Source organism: Neoarius graeffei, chromosome 15 (assembly GCF_027579695.1).
Source record: "Neoarius graeffei isolate fNeoGra1 chromosome 15, fNeoGra1.pri, whole genome shotgun sequence".
In the NCBI taxonomy this organism is placed as follows: Eukaryota; Metazoa; Chordata; class Actinopteri; order Siluriformes; family Ariidae; genus Neoarius; species Neoarius graeffei.
In genome coordinates this window covers 69,756,286-69,778,109 of record NC_083583.1, presented here as the reverse complement: position 1 = coordinate 69,778,109, position 21,824 = coordinate 69,756,286, and the positions used below count along the sequence as shown (strand labels likewise).

General features: G+C 42.0%; 1 protein-coding gene across 4 annotated transcripts in view; it reads right to left on the bottom strand.

The window, feature by feature from the left end:
- Window positions 1-21,824, bottom strand: part of katnb1 (katanin p80 (WD repeat containing) subunit B 1) — a 90,138-nt gene that overhangs the window by 36,827 nt on the left and 31,487 nt on the right. For 3 of the 4 annotated variants that reach the window (XM_060941806.1, XM_060941805.1, XM_060941808.1), the window contains exons 2-8: window positions 14,829-14,890; window positions 13,179-13,309; window positions 12,937-13,054; window positions 11,443-11,543; window positions 11,300-11,341; window positions 5,897-5,980; window positions 5,666-5,781 (exon numbers count right to left, since the gene is read on the bottom strand). In XM_060941806.1, the coding sequence (XP_060797789.1) occupies window positions 5,666-5,781; window positions 5,897-5,980; window positions 11,300-11,341; window positions 11,443-11,543; window positions 12,937-13,054; window positions 13,179-13,309; window positions 14,829-14,868 (632 nt within the window). In that variant the 5' untranslated portion in view covers window positions 14,869-14,890. The remainder of the gene's footprint in view (window positions 1-5,665; window positions 5,782-5,896; window positions 5,981-11,299; window positions 11,342-11,442; window positions 11,544-12,936; window positions 13,055-13,178; window positions 13,310-14,828; window positions 14,891-21,824) is intronic. The other variant, XM_060941807.1, reaches the window with a different exon arrangement.

Genomic DNA, 21,824 nt, shown 5'->3' with positions numbered 1-21,824 from the left:
AGCTCTCTGACAGAGAAGATTTCAGTGCTAGAAGCGCGTGTCCAGGCTTTAGAGCAGGTTAGTGAGCGTGAGAACAGTGTAGTTTCTGTTAGGGAATGTCTGGACGCCCTAGGTGGAGTTAGCAATCCCCCAACTCCGGCATTAGAGCCCTTACAGCGGGGCGAATGGGTGACGGCTCGGCGGCATAAGCGTAGAGCCAAAGCTACCGCTGAGGCTCGCCCACGGGAGCACCACTCCTCTCCGCGTCATGTGTCGAACAGGTTTGCTCTCCTTAGTGATGCACCCACTGAGAAACCTGAAAGAGCTCTGGTTATAGGGGACTCTATCATACGGCACGTGAAATTAGCTCAGCCTTTAGGGGCACCAGCAGCTTTAGTCAGGTGTATACCGGGAGCCAGGGCGCCGGACATAGCAGGTAATCTTAGGGTCCTAGGCAAGCACAGGTTCTCAAAGATAGTTATCCATGCAGGAGCTAATGATATACGCCTTCGTCAGTCTGAGGTTACTAAGAGTAACTTTGTAGAGGTGTTTAAATTAGCGAAGGCGATGTCCGATGCTGTAGTATGCTCTGGCCCCATCCCAATGCGGCGTGGCGATGTAGCTTACAGCAGGTTATGGTCGCTGAACTGCTGGCTGTCCAGGTGGTGCTCTGAAAACAGTGTGGGCTTTATAGATAATTGGGCTAATTTTGAGGGCACTGCTGGCCTGTTAGGGCGGGACGGTATCCATCCCACTCGGGAAGGTGCTGCTCTCATTTCCTGCAGCATAGGTCATAGTCTCAGAACAGGCCTAGTTAATTTCTGACAATCCAGAGCCAAGGCCAGGGAGCAGACGAACAGGCTAAACCGACTGTCTGCTAGCTGCACAGAGTCGTCACTCAGGGCCCACTACATCCAGACTGTGTCTGTTCCCCGAGCTCAACAAAAAGGTAGAAATTTTCAGAGAGTTTGTTCCAGTAACCTAATCAATATAAAATTAGATCAGACTGACTGTACAGCTGTTGCCAGCACCTTTGATCTAAAGGTGGGGCAATTAAATATTAGATCTCTTACATCTAAAGCGCTAATGGTTAATGAACTCATTACTGATCAGGAGTTTAATGTACTGTGTTTAACAGAAACATGGATTAAGCCAAATGAATATATAGCATTAAATGAAGCGAGTCCTCCTGGATACAGTTATATACACCAGCCTCGTCTAACTGGCAGAGGAGGAGGCGTCGCGGTTATTTATAACGATTATCTAGGTGTAACACACAAACCTGGTTATAAATTTAATACATTTGAAGTTCTTCATACTCATATAATGTATGTAGCCTCGAAAAATAAGTCTACCCAGTTAATTCCATTGCTTATTATTTACAGGCCCCCGGGGCCATATTCTGAGTTTCTTTCTGAATTTGCAGATTTTATCTCAGATTTGGTTATTTCCTTAGACAAAGCTTTAGTTGTCGGAGATTTTAATATTCACTTCGATAACCCAGAAGACCCTTTAAAAACAGCGTTTGTGTCCATCTTAGATTCAGTCGGGATTAAGCAGAATGTCATAGGACCGACCCATAATGGTGGTTACACCCTTGATCTAATACTAACATTCAGATTAAACGTAGACAATATAGTCATACTTCCACAGTCTGAAGTTCTCAGATCATTGTCTCATCTCATTCAAAATATGTCTGAGTAATAATATATGCACCTCACCACGCTACTGTATTAAACGTACTTTCACGTCAACTACTGCACAGAGCTTTATAAATGATCTCCCAGAGCTGTCAACTTTGATTGGGTCACTGTCAGCCCCTGCAGAACTTGATCAGGCAACTGAATGCTTAGAGTCAACATTCCGCCATACTTTAGATAATATAGCTCCTCTAAAAAGGAAAATGGTCAGAGACAAAAAATTAGCACCCTGGTATAATGATGACACTCGCACATTAAAACAGACCACTCGAAAATTGGAACGTAAATGGCGTCAAACAAAATTGGTAGTGTTCAAATTAGCTTGGAAGGAGAGCTTCCTGAAGTATAGAAAAGCTCTTAGTGCTGCGAGATCAACATATCTCTCCTCCCTAATAGAAGATAACAAAAATAATCCTAGATTCCTATTTAATACTGTAGCAAAATTAACCAGGAATAAGTCCACTATCAACACATGCACACCTGCAGTATGTAGTAGCAACGACTTCATGAATTTTTTTAATGACAAAATTGAGAATATCCGACAAAAAATACAAACTACTAATTTAAGGTTAGACAATGAAAGTGACCTTGTAGTTAACAATATAACTGTATCAGATCATCAGTTAGAATGTTTTACTCCCCTAAAAGAAACTGAATTACTTTCATTAATCTCTACATCAAAAGCCTCAACTTGCGTACTAGATCCCTTACCGACACATCTATTCAAACAGATAATGCCTGGAGTAATTGAACCGCTTCTAAAAATAATAAATTCTTCTCTTATGATTGGCTATGTACCCAAATCCTTTAAACTAGCAGTTATCAAACCCCTGATTAAAAAACCTGACCTTGATCCCTGTCAGCTGTCCAATTATCGGCCAATATCAAACCTCCCCTTTATCTCCAAGATCCTTGAAAAAGCTGTGGCACAGCAGTTATGCTCATATTTACATAGGAATAACATCCATGAAATGTATCAGTCAGGATTTAGACCTCATCATAGCACAGAGACAGCACTGGTTAAAGTAGTAAACGACCTACTGTTGGCGTCTGATCAGGGCTGTGTTTCGCTACTTGTGTTGCTTGACCTTAGTGCAGCATTTGATACCATTGATCATTCCATTCTTCTGGATAGACTAGAAAATGTTGTGGGAGTTAAGGGAATGGCCCTCTCCTGGCTCAGGTCTTATCTAACTGATCGTTATCAGTATGTTGATATAAATGGTGATATTTCTAGACGTACCGAGGTAAAGTTTGGTGTTCCACAAGGTTCTGTCTTGGGTCCACTGCTTTTTTCCTCTATATATGTTACCTCTGGGCGATATTATTCGTAAACATTGTATTAGTTTCCACTGTTATGCTGATGACACACAGTTGTATGTCTCTGCAAAACCTGATGAGAGACACCAGCTTAATAAAATTGAGGAATGTGTTAAGGACATTAGACACTGGATGCTTATAAATTTCCTTCTGCTTAACTCTGACGAGACTGAAGTACTTGTGCTAGGACCACATACAGCTAGAAGTAAGTTTTCTGATTACACAGTAACTCTGGATGGCCTTTCTGTTTCTTCACGTGCAGCAGTAAAAGACCTCGGAGTGATTATTGACCCCAGTCTTTCATTCGAAACTCACATTGATAACATCACCCGGATAGCTTTCTTTCATCTCAGAAATATTGCAAAGAAATTTAATGTCATTGCATGATGCAGAAAAACTAGTCCATGCTTTCGTTACCTCCAGGTTGGATTATTGTAATGCCTTACTGTCTGGATGTTCCAATAAGTGCATAAACAAGCTCCAGTTAGTTCAAAATGCCGCAGCAAGAGTCCTTACTAGAACTAGAAAATAAGACCACATCACGCCTGTCTTATCCACACTGCATTGGCTCCCAATCAAATTTCGTATTGATTATAAAATACTACTATTGACCTTTAAAGCACTAAATGGTCTCGCACCACAGTACCTGAGTGAACTTCTGCTCCTCTATGACCCGCCACGCCTACTTAGATCAAAAGGTGCAGGCTATCTGCTGGTACCTCGTATAGTGAAGGCTACATCAGGGGGCAGAGCCTTTTCTTACAAAGCCCCACTGTTATGGAACAGCCTTCCAAGTAATGTTCGGGAATCAGACACAGTCTCAGCATTTCAGTCTAGGCTGAAAACACATCTGTTTAGTCAAGCCTTTTGTTAATGGTGTTTATGAGGTAAAGGAGTAGATCTGGAGGGTCCTCAGACATAGAGTGTTTTGGTAAACTGGGATGTATGGATGCTGTCAGTCCCCACTCGCTTGCTCACTCGAGTTTGTTGACGGTGTAGTGGCTGGCTGCTTTATGTCCCGGGGCTCCCTCATGCCTGTTTTACCTTCTGGCTCTCTCCTTTTAGTTATGCTGTCATAGTTAGTTGCCGGAGTCCCTGCTTGTACTCGGTGCAATATGTATACTGTTCCTACTTATTCAGGTGACATTGGGCATACCTAACCACCTGTGTTTTCTTTCTCTCCCCCCCACCTCAAATCTGTCCCTCTGAGTTACATGGAGTCAACAGGAAATCTTTTGGTGGAGACGGTGGGGACCTCGACTGGCTATCGTAGCCTGCAGGGAATCGGCCGTCAGACATTCTGTCGCATGTCCCAGACCCGGTGAAATGTCACTGAATTGTCTTGGCCAGGCCTAAGGGTCCCATCTGCATCTCATCATTGCTGAGGAGCCAATCAAGCATCCAGCCAGAGCAGGTCATGATATATTTTTTACCATATTAACATGCCATTGTGTGTTATGCCTGATGTAAAGACTCTCGTCTCTGCGAGCCTACCACACAGATTTAATACTTGTCATTTTTAGGGCATACCTAACAACGTGTTTTCTTTCTCTCTCCCCCCCCCCCCCATCTGTCCCTCTGAGTTACATGTTGATCCTGGGATTGAGATGCTGGCCTCTTCTGCCCCTCGGACCTGCTTGATCCATCCTGGTGCCCTGTGTCTGGTCGGAGTTTTATCGCCCCGCTCCTGTGAAGGACGGCCCCATGAGGACAGCTGAGGGTTATACCTGTTAAAACTGTTAATATTATAGTCAGGCTGTCTGTTGTTGCCCAAATGAGGATGGGTTCCCTTTTGAGTCTGGTTCCTCTCGAGGTTTCTTCCTCATGTCATCTGAGGGAGTTTTTCCTTGCCACAGGCTTGCTCATTGGGGATAGATTAGGGATAAAATTAGCTCATGTTTTAAGTCGTTCAAATTCTGTAAAGCTGCTTTGCGACAATGTTTATTGCTAAAAGCGCTGTACAAATAAACTTGATTTGATTAAAAAGGATCACCAACAGTGAATGTGTTGGTTTTACTGCACAGAGAATCAACAGAGTAGCATTCATATGTTTTTAAACGCAGATGAGAGAAATAAATAAATAAAAAAAGCGTGTGTAGAGGGAGCCAGCAAAAAGTGTAATTTTTTGTTTGTTTTTTAAAAACTTAGTCCGTGTTAAGGAACCTAAAGATAAATTCAAATTGGAAGTGAAATAAAATTCTCTCTGATTAACTAGCCTGTTTTTGTCAGCTGTCCTATGCCTTTTCTGGAGAAATACAGGGAAGCCTGAAGAGCCAATGATCCCGTTGTAAATAGCTTTTGGTATAGCATACATTGTGCTTTACAGCAACTTAATTGTATTCTTTAAGTTAGTTGGGTAGTTATTGTATAATGACGTCACTTAAAAGCATTGAGCACTGCAAGAAGGCAAGTTCCATGTCAGAGGACACAAGGAATCTGCTTTTTGAGGCCAGCAATGTGAGAATACTGATGATGGATGAAAAGGTAATAGACTATGACGCTATGCTAATGGGGAGATTCTCTTTCTTCCTCTGGTGTGTGTGTTCATGCTTTTATAACCGCTGCACGTTAACCAAAGTACTGGACAAATAATGAACAATAAAATATGTTAATTATAAACAACAACTGTCCTTTAGTTCTCTTATGCACTCAATTACAGTCACTACCTGTCAGCACTCCCTGAAGCCAGAAGGTACTCATTTGGGTGGAACTGGACAACAGAAACCGCTGATGTGTGTGCTGTGAATTCTGTGATCATCTTTCCAGCCGTTAAATCCCATAACTAGAGTAGGAAAAATAAAAGCAAAACAGAATGATAATACATATAAACCATACCTGAGGGCAGGTCTGCATGTTAAATAAAAACAGCCAAGTGTTAAAAAGGCACCATTTCTTGCCTTAATCGTGCTGTCATCACTGGCTGAAGCAAGCCACTTTCCATCAGGGCTAAAGGCCAGACAACGCACTGCTTGAGTATGACCCTATATGAAAAGAACAAAGATTCTTTTTTTTTAAACACTGACAATTTTTGCTTATGAAGAAGAGAAAACAAAACCTGAATTTAGAAATACATTTATAGACAAGACTTATCACACATACACTCAAGCATAGAGTTAAGCACAGTGAAATTCCTCCTCTGCATTTAACCTATCTGAAGCAGTGAACACACACACACCCAGAGCAGTGGGCAGCTGTAGCATAGCTGTCCAGTCTTTGGACTGCGGGGGAAACCGGAGCAGCCAGAGAAAATGCACAGACATGGGGAGAACATGCAAACTCAACACAGAAAAGCCCCCCATCAGCCACTGTCCTGCTGTGAGGGGACACTACACCACCATGCTGCCCACGTTTGTGTCTGTTCAATTACAGTTACACTGCCTATAGTACAACTGTACTACTGCCTGTCAATTTATTTTGCTATTAAAATAAATATCCAAACCATTCTCAGTTTTCTTCCCTATTCCTCAACACCTGCAGTTTTTAACTGACTACTTGACTATACAGGCTATGTAAAGCTGAGTTTTTACTTTTGCATAGTTCCACATGCATGTATCTACAGAACACAGACACAGGGATTATTTGCTTAAAGAGGCATGCAGAGGAGACACTGAGCAAAAATCTGTTGTGTGCATCAGACACATGCTGAGTGGTTGAACAGGGAAGTCTATCCATTAGTATTGGGGCTGGAACATAAATCATGTTCTGTTGTTTTCCCCAAGATGAGCCATATCAAGCCATTTCATCAGCTTTCAGCTTCTAACTGCCTGTTTTAACTCAGCTTTGTCCAACTAATTCAGCTAGAGTTGGCCACCAAATATCACTTGAACACTGTTTACAGAGCTTATTTTAATAAAAAGGAGTAAAAAGGAGTTTATCTTGGTTACTCTAATTTGCTTCTGTCAGCAATTAATTTATCTTTGTGTCACATTAACCTAGGTGAACATTAACGCAATTTATAAGCCTTATAACCATGAGCTGATAAGAAATAATACAGCTGCCCATGATCTCTTCTTTCCAGGAAAAAAAAGGGGGAAAGTCAAGTCAGTTTATTTCTAGAGCAATTTTAACAACAGACCTGGTCACAAAGCAGCTTTACAGAAAAAATAAAGACTTTAAACATGAGCTAATTTTATTCCTAATAAATTTATTTATCTCTGATGAGCAAGCCTGTGGAGACGGTGGCAAGGGAAAAACTCCCTGAAATGACATGAGGAAGAAACCTTGAGAGGAACCAGACTCAAAATGGGAACCGGTCCTCATTGGGGTGATAACAGATAACGTAATTATAGCGTGCTTTTATAACTGTCCTATATAGTCACAAAGTACAACAGTGTAACCAGGAACATCATCATAGTTTTACCATGAAGTCTATTTTGTTGAAGTTATCAACTGTTCATTGATGGAGACTTGAGTGTAAAACTGTTCAGATAACTGCAGTCCTAAATTTATCATGGCAATTGTAGACCCCAGCCATCACAGCAAAACTCCGTGTCCAGAGCCATTTTCCCAGTGCAACTTTCAACTGTCTATATGGAGCAGTCCTCCACAGGAGCGATGGAATGAGACTCCAGCCGAAAAAATGAAGACAGAAAGTAGTAAAGTACAGTGTCTTGCAAAAGTATTTTTGGTGTTTGTCCTGTTTTGTCGCATTACAAGATGGAATTAAAATGGATTTTTGGGGGGTTAGCACCATTTGATTTACACAACATGCCTACCACTTGAAAGGTGCAAAATGCCGTTTTATTGTGACACAATAATTAAGAGGAAAAAAACAAATCTGGAGCATGCATAGGTATTCACCCCCTTTCGTATGAATAAATAAGAGCTGGTCCAACCAATTCACTTCATAAGTCACATAATTAATTGATTAAGATCCACCCGGGGCGGCACGGTGGTGTAGTGGTTAGCGCTGTCGCCTCACAGCAAGAAGGTCCAGGTTCGAGCCCCGTGGCCGACAAGGGCCTTTCTGTGTGGAGTTTGCATGTTCTCCCCGTGTCCGCGTGGGTTTCCTCCGGGTGCTCCGGTTTCCCCCACAGTCCAAAGACATGCAGGTTAGGTTAACTGGCGACTCTAAATTGAGCGTAGGTGTGAATGTGAGTGTGAATGGTTGTCTGTGTCTATGTGTCAGCCCTGTGATGACCTGGCGACTTGTCCAGGGTGTACCCCGCCTTTTGCCCGTAGTCAGCTGGGATAGGCTCCAGCTTGCCTGCGACCCTATAGAACAGGATAAAGCGGCTAGAGATAATGAGATGAGATGAGAAGATTCACCCGTGTGCAATCAAAGTATCACATGAGCCATCACATGATGTCTGTACAAATCAACCTGTTCTGGAAGGACTACTAAGCAAGCAACTACTAAGCAAGCAACATGAAAACCAAGGAACACTCCAAACAGGTCAGAGATGGGGATGTATAGATCAGGGTTGGGTTATAAAAAATCTCAAACTTTGAATATCCCAGGGAGCACCATTAAAGGAACAGTCCACCATACTTCCATAATGAAATATGCTCTTATCTGAATTGAGACGAGCTGCTCCATACCTGTCCGAGCTTTGCGCGACCTCCCAGTCAGTCAGACGCAGTCAGACGCACTGTCACTCCTGTTAGCCATGTAGCTAGGCTCAGTATGGCCAATGGTATTTTTTGGGGCTGTAGTTAGATGCAACCAAACTCTTCCGCGTTTTTCCTGTTTACATAGGTTTATATGACCAGTGACATGAAACAAGTTCAGTTACACAAATTGAAACATAGCGATTTTCTATGCTATGGAAAGTCCGCACTATAATGACAGGCGTACTAACACCTTCTGCGCGCTTCAGCAGCGCATTGATATCTGAGCTCCGTATCAATGCGCTGCCAAAGCGCGCAGAAGGTGTTAGTACGCCTGTCATTATAGTGCGGACTTTCCATAGCATAGAAAATCGCTATGCTTCAATTTGTGTAACTGAACTTGTTTCATGTCACTGGTCATATAAACCTATGTAAACAGGAAAAACGCGGAAGAGTTTGGTCGCATCTAACTACAGCCCCAAAAAAATACCGTTGGCCATACTGAGCCTAGCTACATTGCTAACAGGAGTGACAGCGCATCTGACTGCGTCTGACTGACTGGGAGGTCGCGCAAAGCTCGGATAGGTACGGAGCAGCTCGTCTCAATTCAGATAAGAGCATATTTCATTATGGAAGTACGGTGGACTGTTCCTTTAAATCCATTATAGCAAAATGGAAAGAATATGGCATCACTGCAAACTTGCTAAGGGAAGGCTGCCCAACAAAACTCACAGACTGGGCAAGGAGGGCATTAATCAGAGATGCAACAAGATAACACTGAAGGAGCTGCAAAGAGCCACAGAGGAGATGGGAGTATCTGTCCATAGGACATAGCAGGGCTTTATGGAAGAGTGACCAGAAAAAAGAAAATACGTTTGGAGTTTGCCCAACAGCATGTGACAGACTCCCCAAACACATGGGGAGATTTGACCAGATTCTCTGGTCAAAATGAGACTAAAATTTATCTTTTTGGCCATCATGAGAAATGCCATGTGTGGCACAAACCCAACACCCTGAGAACACCATTCCTACAGTGAAGCCTGGTGGTGGTAGCATCATGCTGTGGGGATATTTTTCATCTGCAGGGACAGGAAAGCTGGTTAGGATTGAAGGAAAGATGGATGACAAATACAGGGCAATTCTGGAGGAAAACCTGTTTGAGTCAGTCAGAGGTTCGAGACTGGGACGAAGGTTCCAATTGAGAACCTGTGGTGTAATTTGAAGCAGTTTTGCCTTGAGGAATGGGCAAAAATCCCAGTAGCTAGATGTGCTAAGCTAATAGAGACATACCCCAAGACTTGCAGCTGTAATTGCAGCAAAAGGTGGCTCTACAAAGTATTGAATTTGGGGTGTGAATACCTATGCACACTCCAGATTTTTTTTTTTCCATCATCTTGTTTGTGTCACAATAAAACAACAATTCGCACCTTTAAAGTGACAGGCATGTTGTGTAAATCAAATGGTGCTAACCGCCCAAAAATCCATTTTAATTCCAGCTTGTAATGCGACAAAACAGGGCAAACAAACACTTTTGCACGACACTGTAGTAAATACAGTGTCCACTTTTGCCATTTCTTTACCCCACAATCCTAATTTTGATGCTCAGCATGCACAACTTTTCTCCATTAAGAAAATGGAATAAGAAAAAATGAGTGTCACATTTTGGTTAACTTATCTTTAAGTCTCCCTTGCTTTTGGCACAATCTGAGGTAGTAATTTCTATTTTCATTTTGATTTTTTTTTTTCAATTTTAATTGGTGATATCAAGTCTACCCCTTTTAATTACTTTTATAAATTGTTTTGTATATTTATCTTTATATTTTACATATTTATGCCATTTTTCTACACTTTCTTGCTAGCTTGGGTTTTAATCTAGTCCAATTTCTCTATTTATTCTGTTTCCCTGTAAACGTTGTTCCAAATCTTGTGTTATGTTGTGAAGCACTTTGGGGCTTGTATTTAAATGTGAGATTTTATATATATGACTTGACTTTATACAAATTATCTTTATGTATGGTCAAGGGCACTGATTTTGTTTAAACTTTGGAGACGGGGTAAAGAATTATCTAAAAATTACATTTTTGTCCATTCCACAGACATACACTGGTGTGCGTACACTTTCGCAGTGACCGTAAATTTATTTCAGGGCCCTAACTGAAATGTATATGTTTTTGAATTGTTTGGCCGAATACTGCTTTGGTTTACTTTGCTTGGGATTTTTTTTGTGCGCGTGTGTTGGCAGGGTTTGGCAAAGTACTGTACCCTGCTTCAGGTTCAAAACTGATGTAGTTAATCTGTTCAGAGTCTCAAAATGTGCTCTTACTCAAAAGTTCTAAGCATCGCTACAAACCAAAACGTTACCACTTCGAATTAACCCAAATCTGATTCGGAGATCAAATAAAATAAACCAACACAAAGTTCACCATGAAACGTCAACCAGAATGGTCGTCCATTCTCTTACAGCCCCAGAGTGTGCAACAGTACACTCATTAAGATTAGCCTGGGTTTAACAAAACATGAATTCCGATACAGAATTGGTAATATTTTCAAGTACTTTTTAAAAAATATTTTTACAGAAAGATTTTCCTATTCTAGTTTTTAAATGAATAGCTATTCAGTCATCTATTCAAGCCTAGTTGCTTAACCAGACTTTTATAAGTAGGAATTTCACGTAACTGGACAGTCTTGTGACTGTGCAGCTATGTGAAATTCAGTTTTTAATTGAAGTCATTATATTGTCACCTACTTACCTTATACCTGAACACACACCCTTTCCTCCTCACATCCCATAACTGTAAGAAACAAAATTATTATGCTTAAGTACAATACACAAACATTTCTATACTTTTGGAGGTTAAAAAATTAAAACAAAGTGTGTGCATTTTTTTGTCACCTTAATGTTTGTATCCATGGAACCGGAGGCCAAGTATTCCCCATACGGGTGAAATTCTACACTGCAGATGTTAGCCTTGTGACCCATCAGTGTCCGAAATACTAAAAACAAAAATACATACCACATTTATAAAAAGACACACCCTCACGTCCACTTTATTAGGAACAACTGTACATTCCTGTGGTTATATAATCAGCCAATCATGTCACAGCAACACAATGTACATGTAGTTACAGGTCAAGAGCTTCAGTTAACATTCACATCAGAATGAAGTGTCATCTCTGTGACTTGGTTGTTGGTGCCAGAAGGGCTGGTTTGAGTATTTTAGAAACTGCAGATCTGGGAATATATATAAATAATACACACACACACATTTTTTTATCATCTATCTATCTATCTATCTATCTATCTATCTATCTATCTATCTATCTATCTATCTATCTATCTATCTATCTATCACACACCAGTCTCAAGTTAATTTGGTGCAAAAAACAAAACTAGATTGGTTCAACCTACCAGGAAAGATATAGTAAATCGATTCACTCTTTATAACCACGGTGAGCAGAAAGGCACAAAACTTGAACCTATAACTATATAAACAAGAGTGCTCCGAGAGCACAATATCCCCCACTACAATAGATTGCAAAGGAAATTGCAATATGCGTATTACTGTCCTAAAACAAAGCCTTCTGCCAAGTTTCGTGAAATTCTTCCAAAAACTGAGAGAGGGAGTTGATTTCAGAAGGCAAGTACCCTTTCCTGGGACAAACGGACAGACATCGCCACGACATAATCCCCTTTCGGGCCTTTCGGCCAGCGGGGGATAATAAAACCTATTTATTTTTTTCGCGGCCCGGTTTCCATCAAATCATGCTCCGATTGGCTCACGAGCGGTCTGGAATCCTACGATCCGGACCCCGGTTATGGACCTTTGGCGACTCACTCGTTCACAACAACAAACATAGTAGAAAGTTTTTGTCAACATTTATTTTCGAATTTCTCAGTATAATAGCATTAATTTTACAGCATGGATAGCGATAACGACAGCGTTCACAGCAAACGCGAGTTTTACTACCCTGATGAAGACGAAATAAAAGAAAACATTTCAGGAGAAAGCCGAAAACAAGCTTGTAGCAGGTTTGTTCTAAATATAGTTTCCCTTTCGGGCGCTCTCATTTTCTGTTAGAATTTGGAAAAGAAAAAAATAAAATATATTATTTACCAGCTTAAGGTCGGCCCGTATCGTGAAATACTGTGACCTCGGCCTTGAAAATACTGACCCCGGCCCAGAGGCCTCAGTCAGTATTTTCAAGACTTCGGTCACAGTATTTCACGATACGGCCCTCCCAGCTGGTAAATTAATTATATATATTTCATATTTTTCTCCATTCTGATGTTTATTGTAAACAGTGTATGAATGAACATGGGTACAAGTGTTCCTATTAGAGTTGCTCTTTACATGAAGGTACAAAAAAAAAAAAAACCCTCACTCACTTTTAGCAGCTTCCAAGTCCCAGATCCGCAGAGAGCCTGACTGAGAGCCAGCTACCACCTGCTCCTCTGAGGCACTGAACTGGACACATTCCACAGGTTTTGTGTGGCCTGTCAAACTCTACACATAAAGACACAATATTAGCTCATGGCAGACAGGAAATGCCTCTGAGAAAAAAGTCAACAGAGCCATTCTTTAGCATTTCCACCCTCGAACACAAAAGGTGAGTTGAGAGGAGCACTACCATAATGCAGTTAGGTTTGTTGACAGCCCAGATCTTGACACTGCAGTCTTCCCCTCCCGTTGCCAGCAAGCGACTTGATGATTTACCCAACACCAGTGATGACACGTTGCTTGGGTGAGCCACCACATCTTCTAAAGCACAGCAGAAAAAGTACATTAGGAATAACACCTGTAATAAGTCAATAAAAATTCTCAAGAATAAGTTAGATGAGCAGAAGAGTCCAATCCAGTTATCAGAATTATCAGAAGCAATCAGAATTTTTCCCAGATCACAAACGCCTTTATAACATTATGAACTTTCTCTTAAATACTACTGAGTATTTAAGAGAACTGTTAAATGACTATTAATCATTTACCCATCCATTATCCATAACCGCTTATCCTGTGCAGGATCGCGGGCAAGCTGGATCCTATCCCAGCTGACTATGGGCAAGAGACAGGGTACACCCTGGACAAGTCGCCAGGTTAATCGCAGGGCCAACACAGAGACAAACAACCATTCACACCTATGGTCAATTTAGAGCCACCAATTAACCTAACCTGCAGGTCTCTGGACTGTGGGGGAAACTGGAGCACCCGGACGAAACCCACGCAGACACAGGGAGAACATGCAAACTCCACACAGAAAGGCCCCCATTGGTCACTGGGCTCGAACCCAGAACCTTCTTGCTGTGAGGCAAGTGCGCTAATCACTACGCCACCATGCCACCGATTAGTCATTTAACTTTGTCTTAAATATACCATTAGCCATTTAATTTAACAATTATTTGAAACGCATCCAAAACTGAATCAGTGCGTTTACATGCACATAGAGAGAATCGAATTTCTGCCGTTGCTTGACTGAAATCGAAGTTCAAAATGCCATGTATACACCTTAATTCGGCTGAAATTGAACCGAACTTGATTTCTCGGAATCGAGCTACACGACCTAGATTATGCGATTTCTGCCGAGCTACTTAGTGCATGTATACCCTATTGAGCTACGTATTCGAGCTACTTACTTCAGCACTGCCCCTTCCGGAAGTGACAAGTGACGAGACCACAAGCGGGAAACACAACAGCCTCGGTCGGCATGACAACGAATCATGACAACGGCATGAATCTTTTCTTTTTGTGGCATTGTTTGCACTGTTAAAATTTAGCTCACTTACTGTATCACCAAATACATCTGTACAGCTGTTGCATAGCTGTGAATTGTGTACATAAACAAGTCATTGTATTTGTGTGTGTGTATATATATATGTCCAACATCTGAAGAATGTCAATAAAAACAAAGCTATTGAACTTTGTGTTTATTAAGACATGTTAAATTGTAAGCAAAAAAAAAATTTTTTTTGTAAGCAAAAAATGGACTTTAGAAAAATATACAATGATAACTTTGTTTATACTCTTGAATAGCTCTTCTTCATGATGACAACCGGAAGTGTACCAACACGATGGGGTGTGTAGCGCCACCTGTGGCTCGGGTGCACAATGTACCTCACACAATAGCTCGATTTCTTTGTGTGCATGTAGGATTGGATTTCTCTGGCACCCCTGCTGGGACCCTTAGCTCGATTACCGACAGTAGCTCGATTTGGATGTGCATGTAAACGCACTGAATGTTTCATTCTAAACAAGGACACAATAAAAACACTCAAGTGTTACTCACGTAGTTTCCATGACACTTTCTTGACACTGGATGTTGCCATTGTCAATACAACAGCAACCTCTCTGCAAGATACAACAATATATATATCAGACCAAAATTGAAGGTGATCTCAGTGACTTGGACTGTGGCATGGTTGGGGTCAGATGGGCTGGTTTTAGTATTTTAGAAACTGTTGATCTCCTGGGATTTTCATGCACAGAACAAGTCCCAAGAATTTACACAGAATGAGTCACCGCCCCAACCCCCAAAAATGAAAAAACAACCCAGTGAGCAGCAGTTGTGCAGATGGAAATGTCTTGATAATGAGAGAAAACAGGAAAATGTTCAGACTGGATCAAGTTGGCAGGAAATCTACATAGCTTAACTAGTAACTCAAACACCCACAGTGAGCAGAAAAGCATCAAAATGCACAACGTCGGACTTCTGAACTCAAATTCCTGTTCTCGGATAACAGGAGTGGAATCCTGTTGTGGTCTTCTGCTGTTCTAGTTGCAAGGTTCAACATGATGTGCTCAAGCTCACCAGAGTTACAGTATAAAGAGTGGTTATTTGAGTTATTGTTGACTTCCTGTAAGCTTGAACCAGTATTGCCTCTCTCATCAACACCATTTTTTGCATCATTCTGTGTAAACTCTATAGACTGTTGTGTGAAAAGCCTGCATCACTCTATCTGGTACCAACAACCATGTCACCATGTCTGATGTATGAAATCATGAAATGTATGAAGCTCTTGACCTGCATCTGCAGGATTTTCTACATTGTTCCACGAGTAACTGACGTGAGTATATAATCACACACACACACACACATACACACACATATATATATATATATATATATATATATATATATATATTACACACACACACACACGATAGAGGTATACAAGTTCAGTATCATAGTCTGCTGTCCATCACTAGCGATGACTGCTTCATTAGGATGCGCAGAAATGCAGATGGGCCGCGAGGCCTGCACTAGAGCGACAGAGTCGCCCGCAGCAGTGGCATGAATGGTCTGGTTGAGCTGCTATGGAATGTCCGGTTTCGTCAGCTCTCATATACTCACTCTGACACTTGTCTTCAATCGCAGACACTGAGCTTTTAACGATGCTTCTCCTTGTTAACGATGCTTCGCCGAGTCCTTTTTCCCGCGAGTGCCGGCGTTAATTACTAATCCTTTTTTAACTTTTTTTCTACAAATAAATTTCCAGTATCCTCTTCATTTTTATTGTACTGTCGCTTTCATTTTTGTACTTTTCACTTTCGCTTTCCTTTTTCCGTTTTTTCCCCCCGGTTTTTTCTCTTTCTTTTTTCGGAAGAACACCGAGACCGGAAGCTTTCTTTTTCTCTCCTCCTGTGTAAAGTCCACAAGCGGAGGCCATCTGATCTGCTTTAATATCAACAGATCTTCATTTAAGGTACGTGAATCTTTTCATCATGGCACACCTTCAGCCTGTTCAGTGTGCTGAGTGCAGGATGTTTAGTCATTCTTCCTCCGTCACTAGCGATAGCTCTATTAGCTTTACTTGTGATAAGTGCAGATTAGTTAGCTCTCTGACGGAGAAGATTACAGTGCTAGAAGCGCGTGTCCAGGCTTTAGAGCAGGTTAGTGAGCGTGAGAACAGTGTAGTTTCTGTTAGGGAAAGTCTGGACGCCCTAGGTGGAGTTAGCAATCCCCCAACTCCGGCATTAGAGCCCTTACAGCGGGGCGAATGGGTGACGGCTCGGAGGCATAAGCGTAGAGCCAAAGCTACCGCTGAGGCTCGCCCACGGGAGCACCACTCCTCTCCGCGTCACGTGTCGAATAGGTTTGCTCTCCTTAGTGATGCACCCACTGAGAAACCTGAAAGAGCTCTGGTTATAGGGGACTCTATCATACGGCACGTGAGAAATTAGCTCAGCCCTTAGGGGCACCAGCAGCTTTAGTCAGGTGTATACCGGGAGCCAGGGCGCCGGACATAGCAGGTAATCTTAGGGTCCTAGGCAAGCACAGGTTCTCAAAGATAGTTATCCATGCAGGAGCTAATGATATACGCCTTCGTCAGTCTGAGGTTACTAAGAGTAACTTTGTAGAGGTGTTTAAATTAGCGAAGGCGATGTCCGATGCTGTAGTATGCTCTGGCCCCATCCCAATGCGGTGTGGCGATGTAGCTTACAGCAGGTTATGGTCGCTGAACTGCTGGCTGTCCAGGTGGTGCTCTGAAAACAGTGTGGGCTTTATAGATAATTGGGCTAATTTTGAGGGCACTGCTGGCCTGTTAGGGCAGGACGGTATCCATCCCACTCGGGAAGGTGCTGCTCTCATTTCCTGCAGCAAAGGTCATTGTCTCAGAACAGGCCTAGTTAATTTCTGACAATCCAGAGCCAAGGCCAGGGAGCAGACGAACAGGCTAAACCGACTGTCTGCTAGCTGCACAGAGTCGTCACTCAAGGCCCACTACATCGAGACTGTGTCTGTTCCCCGAGCTCAACAAAAAGGTAGAAATTTTCAGAGAGTTTGTTCCAGTAACCTAATCAATATAAAATTAGATCATACTGACTGTACAGCTGCTGCCAGCACCTTTGATCTAAAGGTGGGGCTATTAAATATTAGATCTCTTACATCTAAAGCGCTAATGGTTAATGAACTCATTACTGATCAGGAGTTTAATGTACTGTGTTTAACAGAAACATGGATTAAGCCAAATGAATATATAGCATTAAATGAAACGAGTCCTCCTGGATACAGTTATATACACCAGCCTCATCTAACTGGCAGAGGAGGAGGCGTCGCGGTTATTTATAACGATTATCTAGGTGTAACACACAAACCTGGTTATAAATTTAATACATTTGAAGTTCTTCATACTCATATAATGTATGTAGCCTCGAAAAATAAGTCTACCCAGTTAATTCCATTGCTTATTATTTACAGGCCCCCGGGGCCATATTCTGAGTTTCTTTCTGAATTTGCAGATTTTATCTCAGATCTGGTTATTTCCTTAGACAAAGCTTTAGTTGTCGGAGATTTTAATATTCACTTCGATAACCCAGAAGACCCTTTAAAAACAGCGTTTGTGTCCATCTTAGATTCAGTCGGGATTAAGCAGAATGTCATAGGACCGACCCATAATGGTGGTCACACCCTTGATCTAATACTAACATTCAGATTAAACGTAGACAATATAGTCATACTTCCACAGTCTGAAGTTATCTCAGATCATTGTCTCATCTCATTCAAAATATGTCTGAGTAATAATTTAGTTATGCTGTCATAGTTAGTTGCCGGAGTCCCTGCTTGTACTCGGTGCAATACGTATACTGTTCCTACTTATTCAGGTGACATTGGGCATACCTAACCACCTGTGTTTTCTTTCTCTCCCCCCCACCCCAAATCTGTCCCTCTGAGTTACATGGAGTCAACAGGAAATCTTTTGGTGGAGACGGTGGGGACCTCGACTGGCTATCGTAGCCTGCAGGGAATCGGCCGTCAGACATTCTGTCGCATGTCCCAGACCCAGTGAAATGTAACTGAATTGTCTTGGCCAGCCCTAAGGGTCCCATCTGCATCTCATCATTGCTGAGGAGTGTGCTCCCATCACCCAATCAAGCATCCAGCCACAGCAGGTCATGATATATTTTTTACCATATTAACATGCCATTGTGTGTTATGCCTGATGTAAAGACTCTCGTCTCTGCGAGCCTACCACACAGATTTAATACTTGTCATTTTTAGGGCATACCTAACAACGTGTTTTCTTTCTCTCTCTCTCTCTCTCTCTCCCCCCCCCCCCCCCCCCCAATCTGTCCCTCTGAGTTACATGTTGATCCTGGGATTGAGATGCTGGCCTTTTCTGCCCCTCGGACCTGCTTGATCCATCCTGGTGCCCTGTGTCTGGTCGGAGTTTTATCGCATCGCTCCTGTGAAGGACGGCCCCATGAGGACAGTTGATGGTTATACCTGTTAAAACTGTTAATATTATAGTCAGGCTGTCTGTTGTTGCCCAAATGAGGATGGGTTCCCTTTTGAGTCTGGTTCCTCTCGAGGTTTCTTCCTCATGTCGTCTGAGGGAGTTTTTCCTTGCCACCGTCGCCACAGGCTTGCTCATTGGGGATAGATTAGGGATAAAATTAGCTCATGTTTTAAGTCGTTCAAATTCTGTAAAGCTGCTTTGCGACAATGTTTATTGTTAAAAGCGCTGTACAAATAAACTTGATTTGATTTGATAATAATATATGCACCTCACCACGCTACTGTATTAAACGTACTTTCACGTCAACTACTGCACAGAGCTTTATAAATGATCTCCCAGAGCTGTCAACTTTGATTGGGTCACTGTCAGCCCCTGCAGAACTTGATCAGGCAACTGAATGCTTAGAGTCAACATTCTGCCATACTTTAGATAATGTAGCTCCTCTAAAAAGGAAAATGATCAGAGACAAAAAATTAGCACCCTGGTATAATGATGACACTCGCACATTAAAACAGACCACTCGAAAATTGGAACGTAAATGGCGTCAAACAAAATTGGTAGTGTTCAAATTAGCTTGGAAGGAGAGCTTCCTGAAGTATAGAAAAGCTCTTAGTGCTGCGAGATCAACATATCTCTCCTCCCTAATAGAAGATAACAAAAATAATCCTAGATTCCTATTTAATACTGTAGCAAAATTAACCAGGAATAAGTCCACTATCAACACATGCACACCTGCAGTATGTAGTAGCAACGACTTCATGAATTTTTTTAATGACAAAATTGAGAATATCCGACAAAAAATTCGGTTCGGTGCTTGGCCCCCTTCTTTTCACCATCTACATGCTCCCCCTTGGACAAATCATCCGTTTCCATGGTCTCAACTTCCACTGCTACGCTGATGACACACAACTATATATCTGCACCAAACCCTCTGCTCAGCTCCCCCCAACACCGCTCACTCACTGTCTGCGTGATATCAAAACATGGATGACCGACAATCTCCTCAAACTGAACAGCAGTAAAACCGAGCTCATGGTGGTGGCACCGGCGCCACTGCTCAGGAAGGTTGGGGATCTCCATCTGAACATCGATGGCTGCTCCTTCATCCCATCTCATGAAGTCCGTAACCTTGGTGTTATCTTGGATTCATCACTGTCTTTCCAGTCCCACATCAAAAATGTCACCAAATCTGCTTTCTTCCACCTCCGCAACATTTCCAGACTCAGGCCTTCACTCTCTAACACTGTTACAGAGACTCTTATTCATGCTTTCATATCATCCCGCCTAGACTATTGCAATGCCATCCTGCTTGGTCTGCCGAATAAGATCACAGACCGACTGCAATATGTTCAGAATTCAGCTGCCAGGATTCTCACAGGCACCAGGCCCTGGCAGCACATCACCCCCATTCTCAAACAGCTCCACTGGCTGCCCATTAAATCTCGCATTTCCTACAAAGTCCTCCTCCTCACTTACAAGTCTCTCCATGGTCTGGGACCCCATTACCTCAAAGATCTCCTCCATCCCTATTCCCCATCAAGATCCCTGCGGTCCTCATCCAAGGGCCAGCTGGTCATCCCCCGCACCAGACTTAAGGCCACCAGCGATAGAGCATTCCATGCAGCTGCTCCTTCTCTATGGAACAGGCTACCCAACACCATCCAGAATGCTCCTTCACTGGCAGCGTTTAAAAAACACCTTAAAACCCATCTCTTCATGGAGGCCTTTGGCTCCTAGTTTCCACAAGCACACACGCACACACTTATATGCACCCACACACACACACTTCTACACTGACACTTTGTTAAGCGACCTTGGGTATTTTGAAAGGCGCTATATAAAACCAAACTATTATTATTATTATTATTAAAAAATACAAACTACTAATTTAAGGTTAGACAATGAAAGTGACCTTGTAGTTAACAATATAACTGTATCAGATCATCAGTTAGAATGTTTTACTCCCCTAAAAGAAACTGAATTACTTTCATTAATCTCTGCATCAAAAGCCTCAACTTGCGTACTAGATCCCTTACCGACACATCTATTCAAACAGATAATGCCTGGAGTAATTGAACCGCTTCTAAAAATAATAAATTCTTCTCTTATGATTGGCTATGTACCCAAATCCTTTAAACTAGCAGTTATCAAACCCCTGATTAAAAAACCTGACCTTGATCCCTGTCAGCTGTCCAATTATCGGCCAATATCAAACCTCCCCTTTATCTCCAAGATCCTTGAAAAAGCTGTGGCACAGCAGTTATGCTCATATTTACATAGGAATAACATCCATGAAATGTATCAGTCAGGATTTAGACCTCATCATAGCACAGAGACAGCACTGGTTAAAGTAGTAAACGACCTACTGTTGGCGTCTGATCAGGGCTGTGTCTCGCTACTTGTGTTGCTTGACCTTAGTGCAGCATTTGATACCATTGATCATTCCATTCTTCTGGATAGACTAGAAAATGTTGTGGGAGTTAAGGGAATGGCCCGCTCCTGGCTCAGGTCTTATCTAACTGATCGTTATCAGTATGTTGATATAAATGGTGATATTTCTAGACGTACCGAGGTAAAGTTTGGTGTTCCACAAGGTTTTGTCTTGGGTCCACTGCTTTTTTCTCTATATATGTTACCTCTGGGCGATATTATTCGTAAACATTGTATTAATTTCCACTGTTATGCTGATGACACACAGTTGTATGTCTCTGCAAAACCTGATGAGAGACACCAGCTTAATAGAATTGAGGAATGTGTTAAGGACATTAGACACTGGATGCTTATTAATTTCCTTCTGCTTAACTCTGACAAGACTGAAGTACTTGTGCTAGGACCACATATAGCTAGAAGTAAGTTTTCTGATTACACAGTAACTCTGGATGGCCTTTCTGTTTCTTCACGTGCAGCAGTAAAAGACCTCGGAGTGATTATTGACCCCAGTCTTTCATTCGAAACTCACACTGATAACATCACCCGGATAGCTTTCTTTCATCTCAGAAATATTGCAAAGATAAGAAATTTAATGTCATTGCATGATGCAGAAA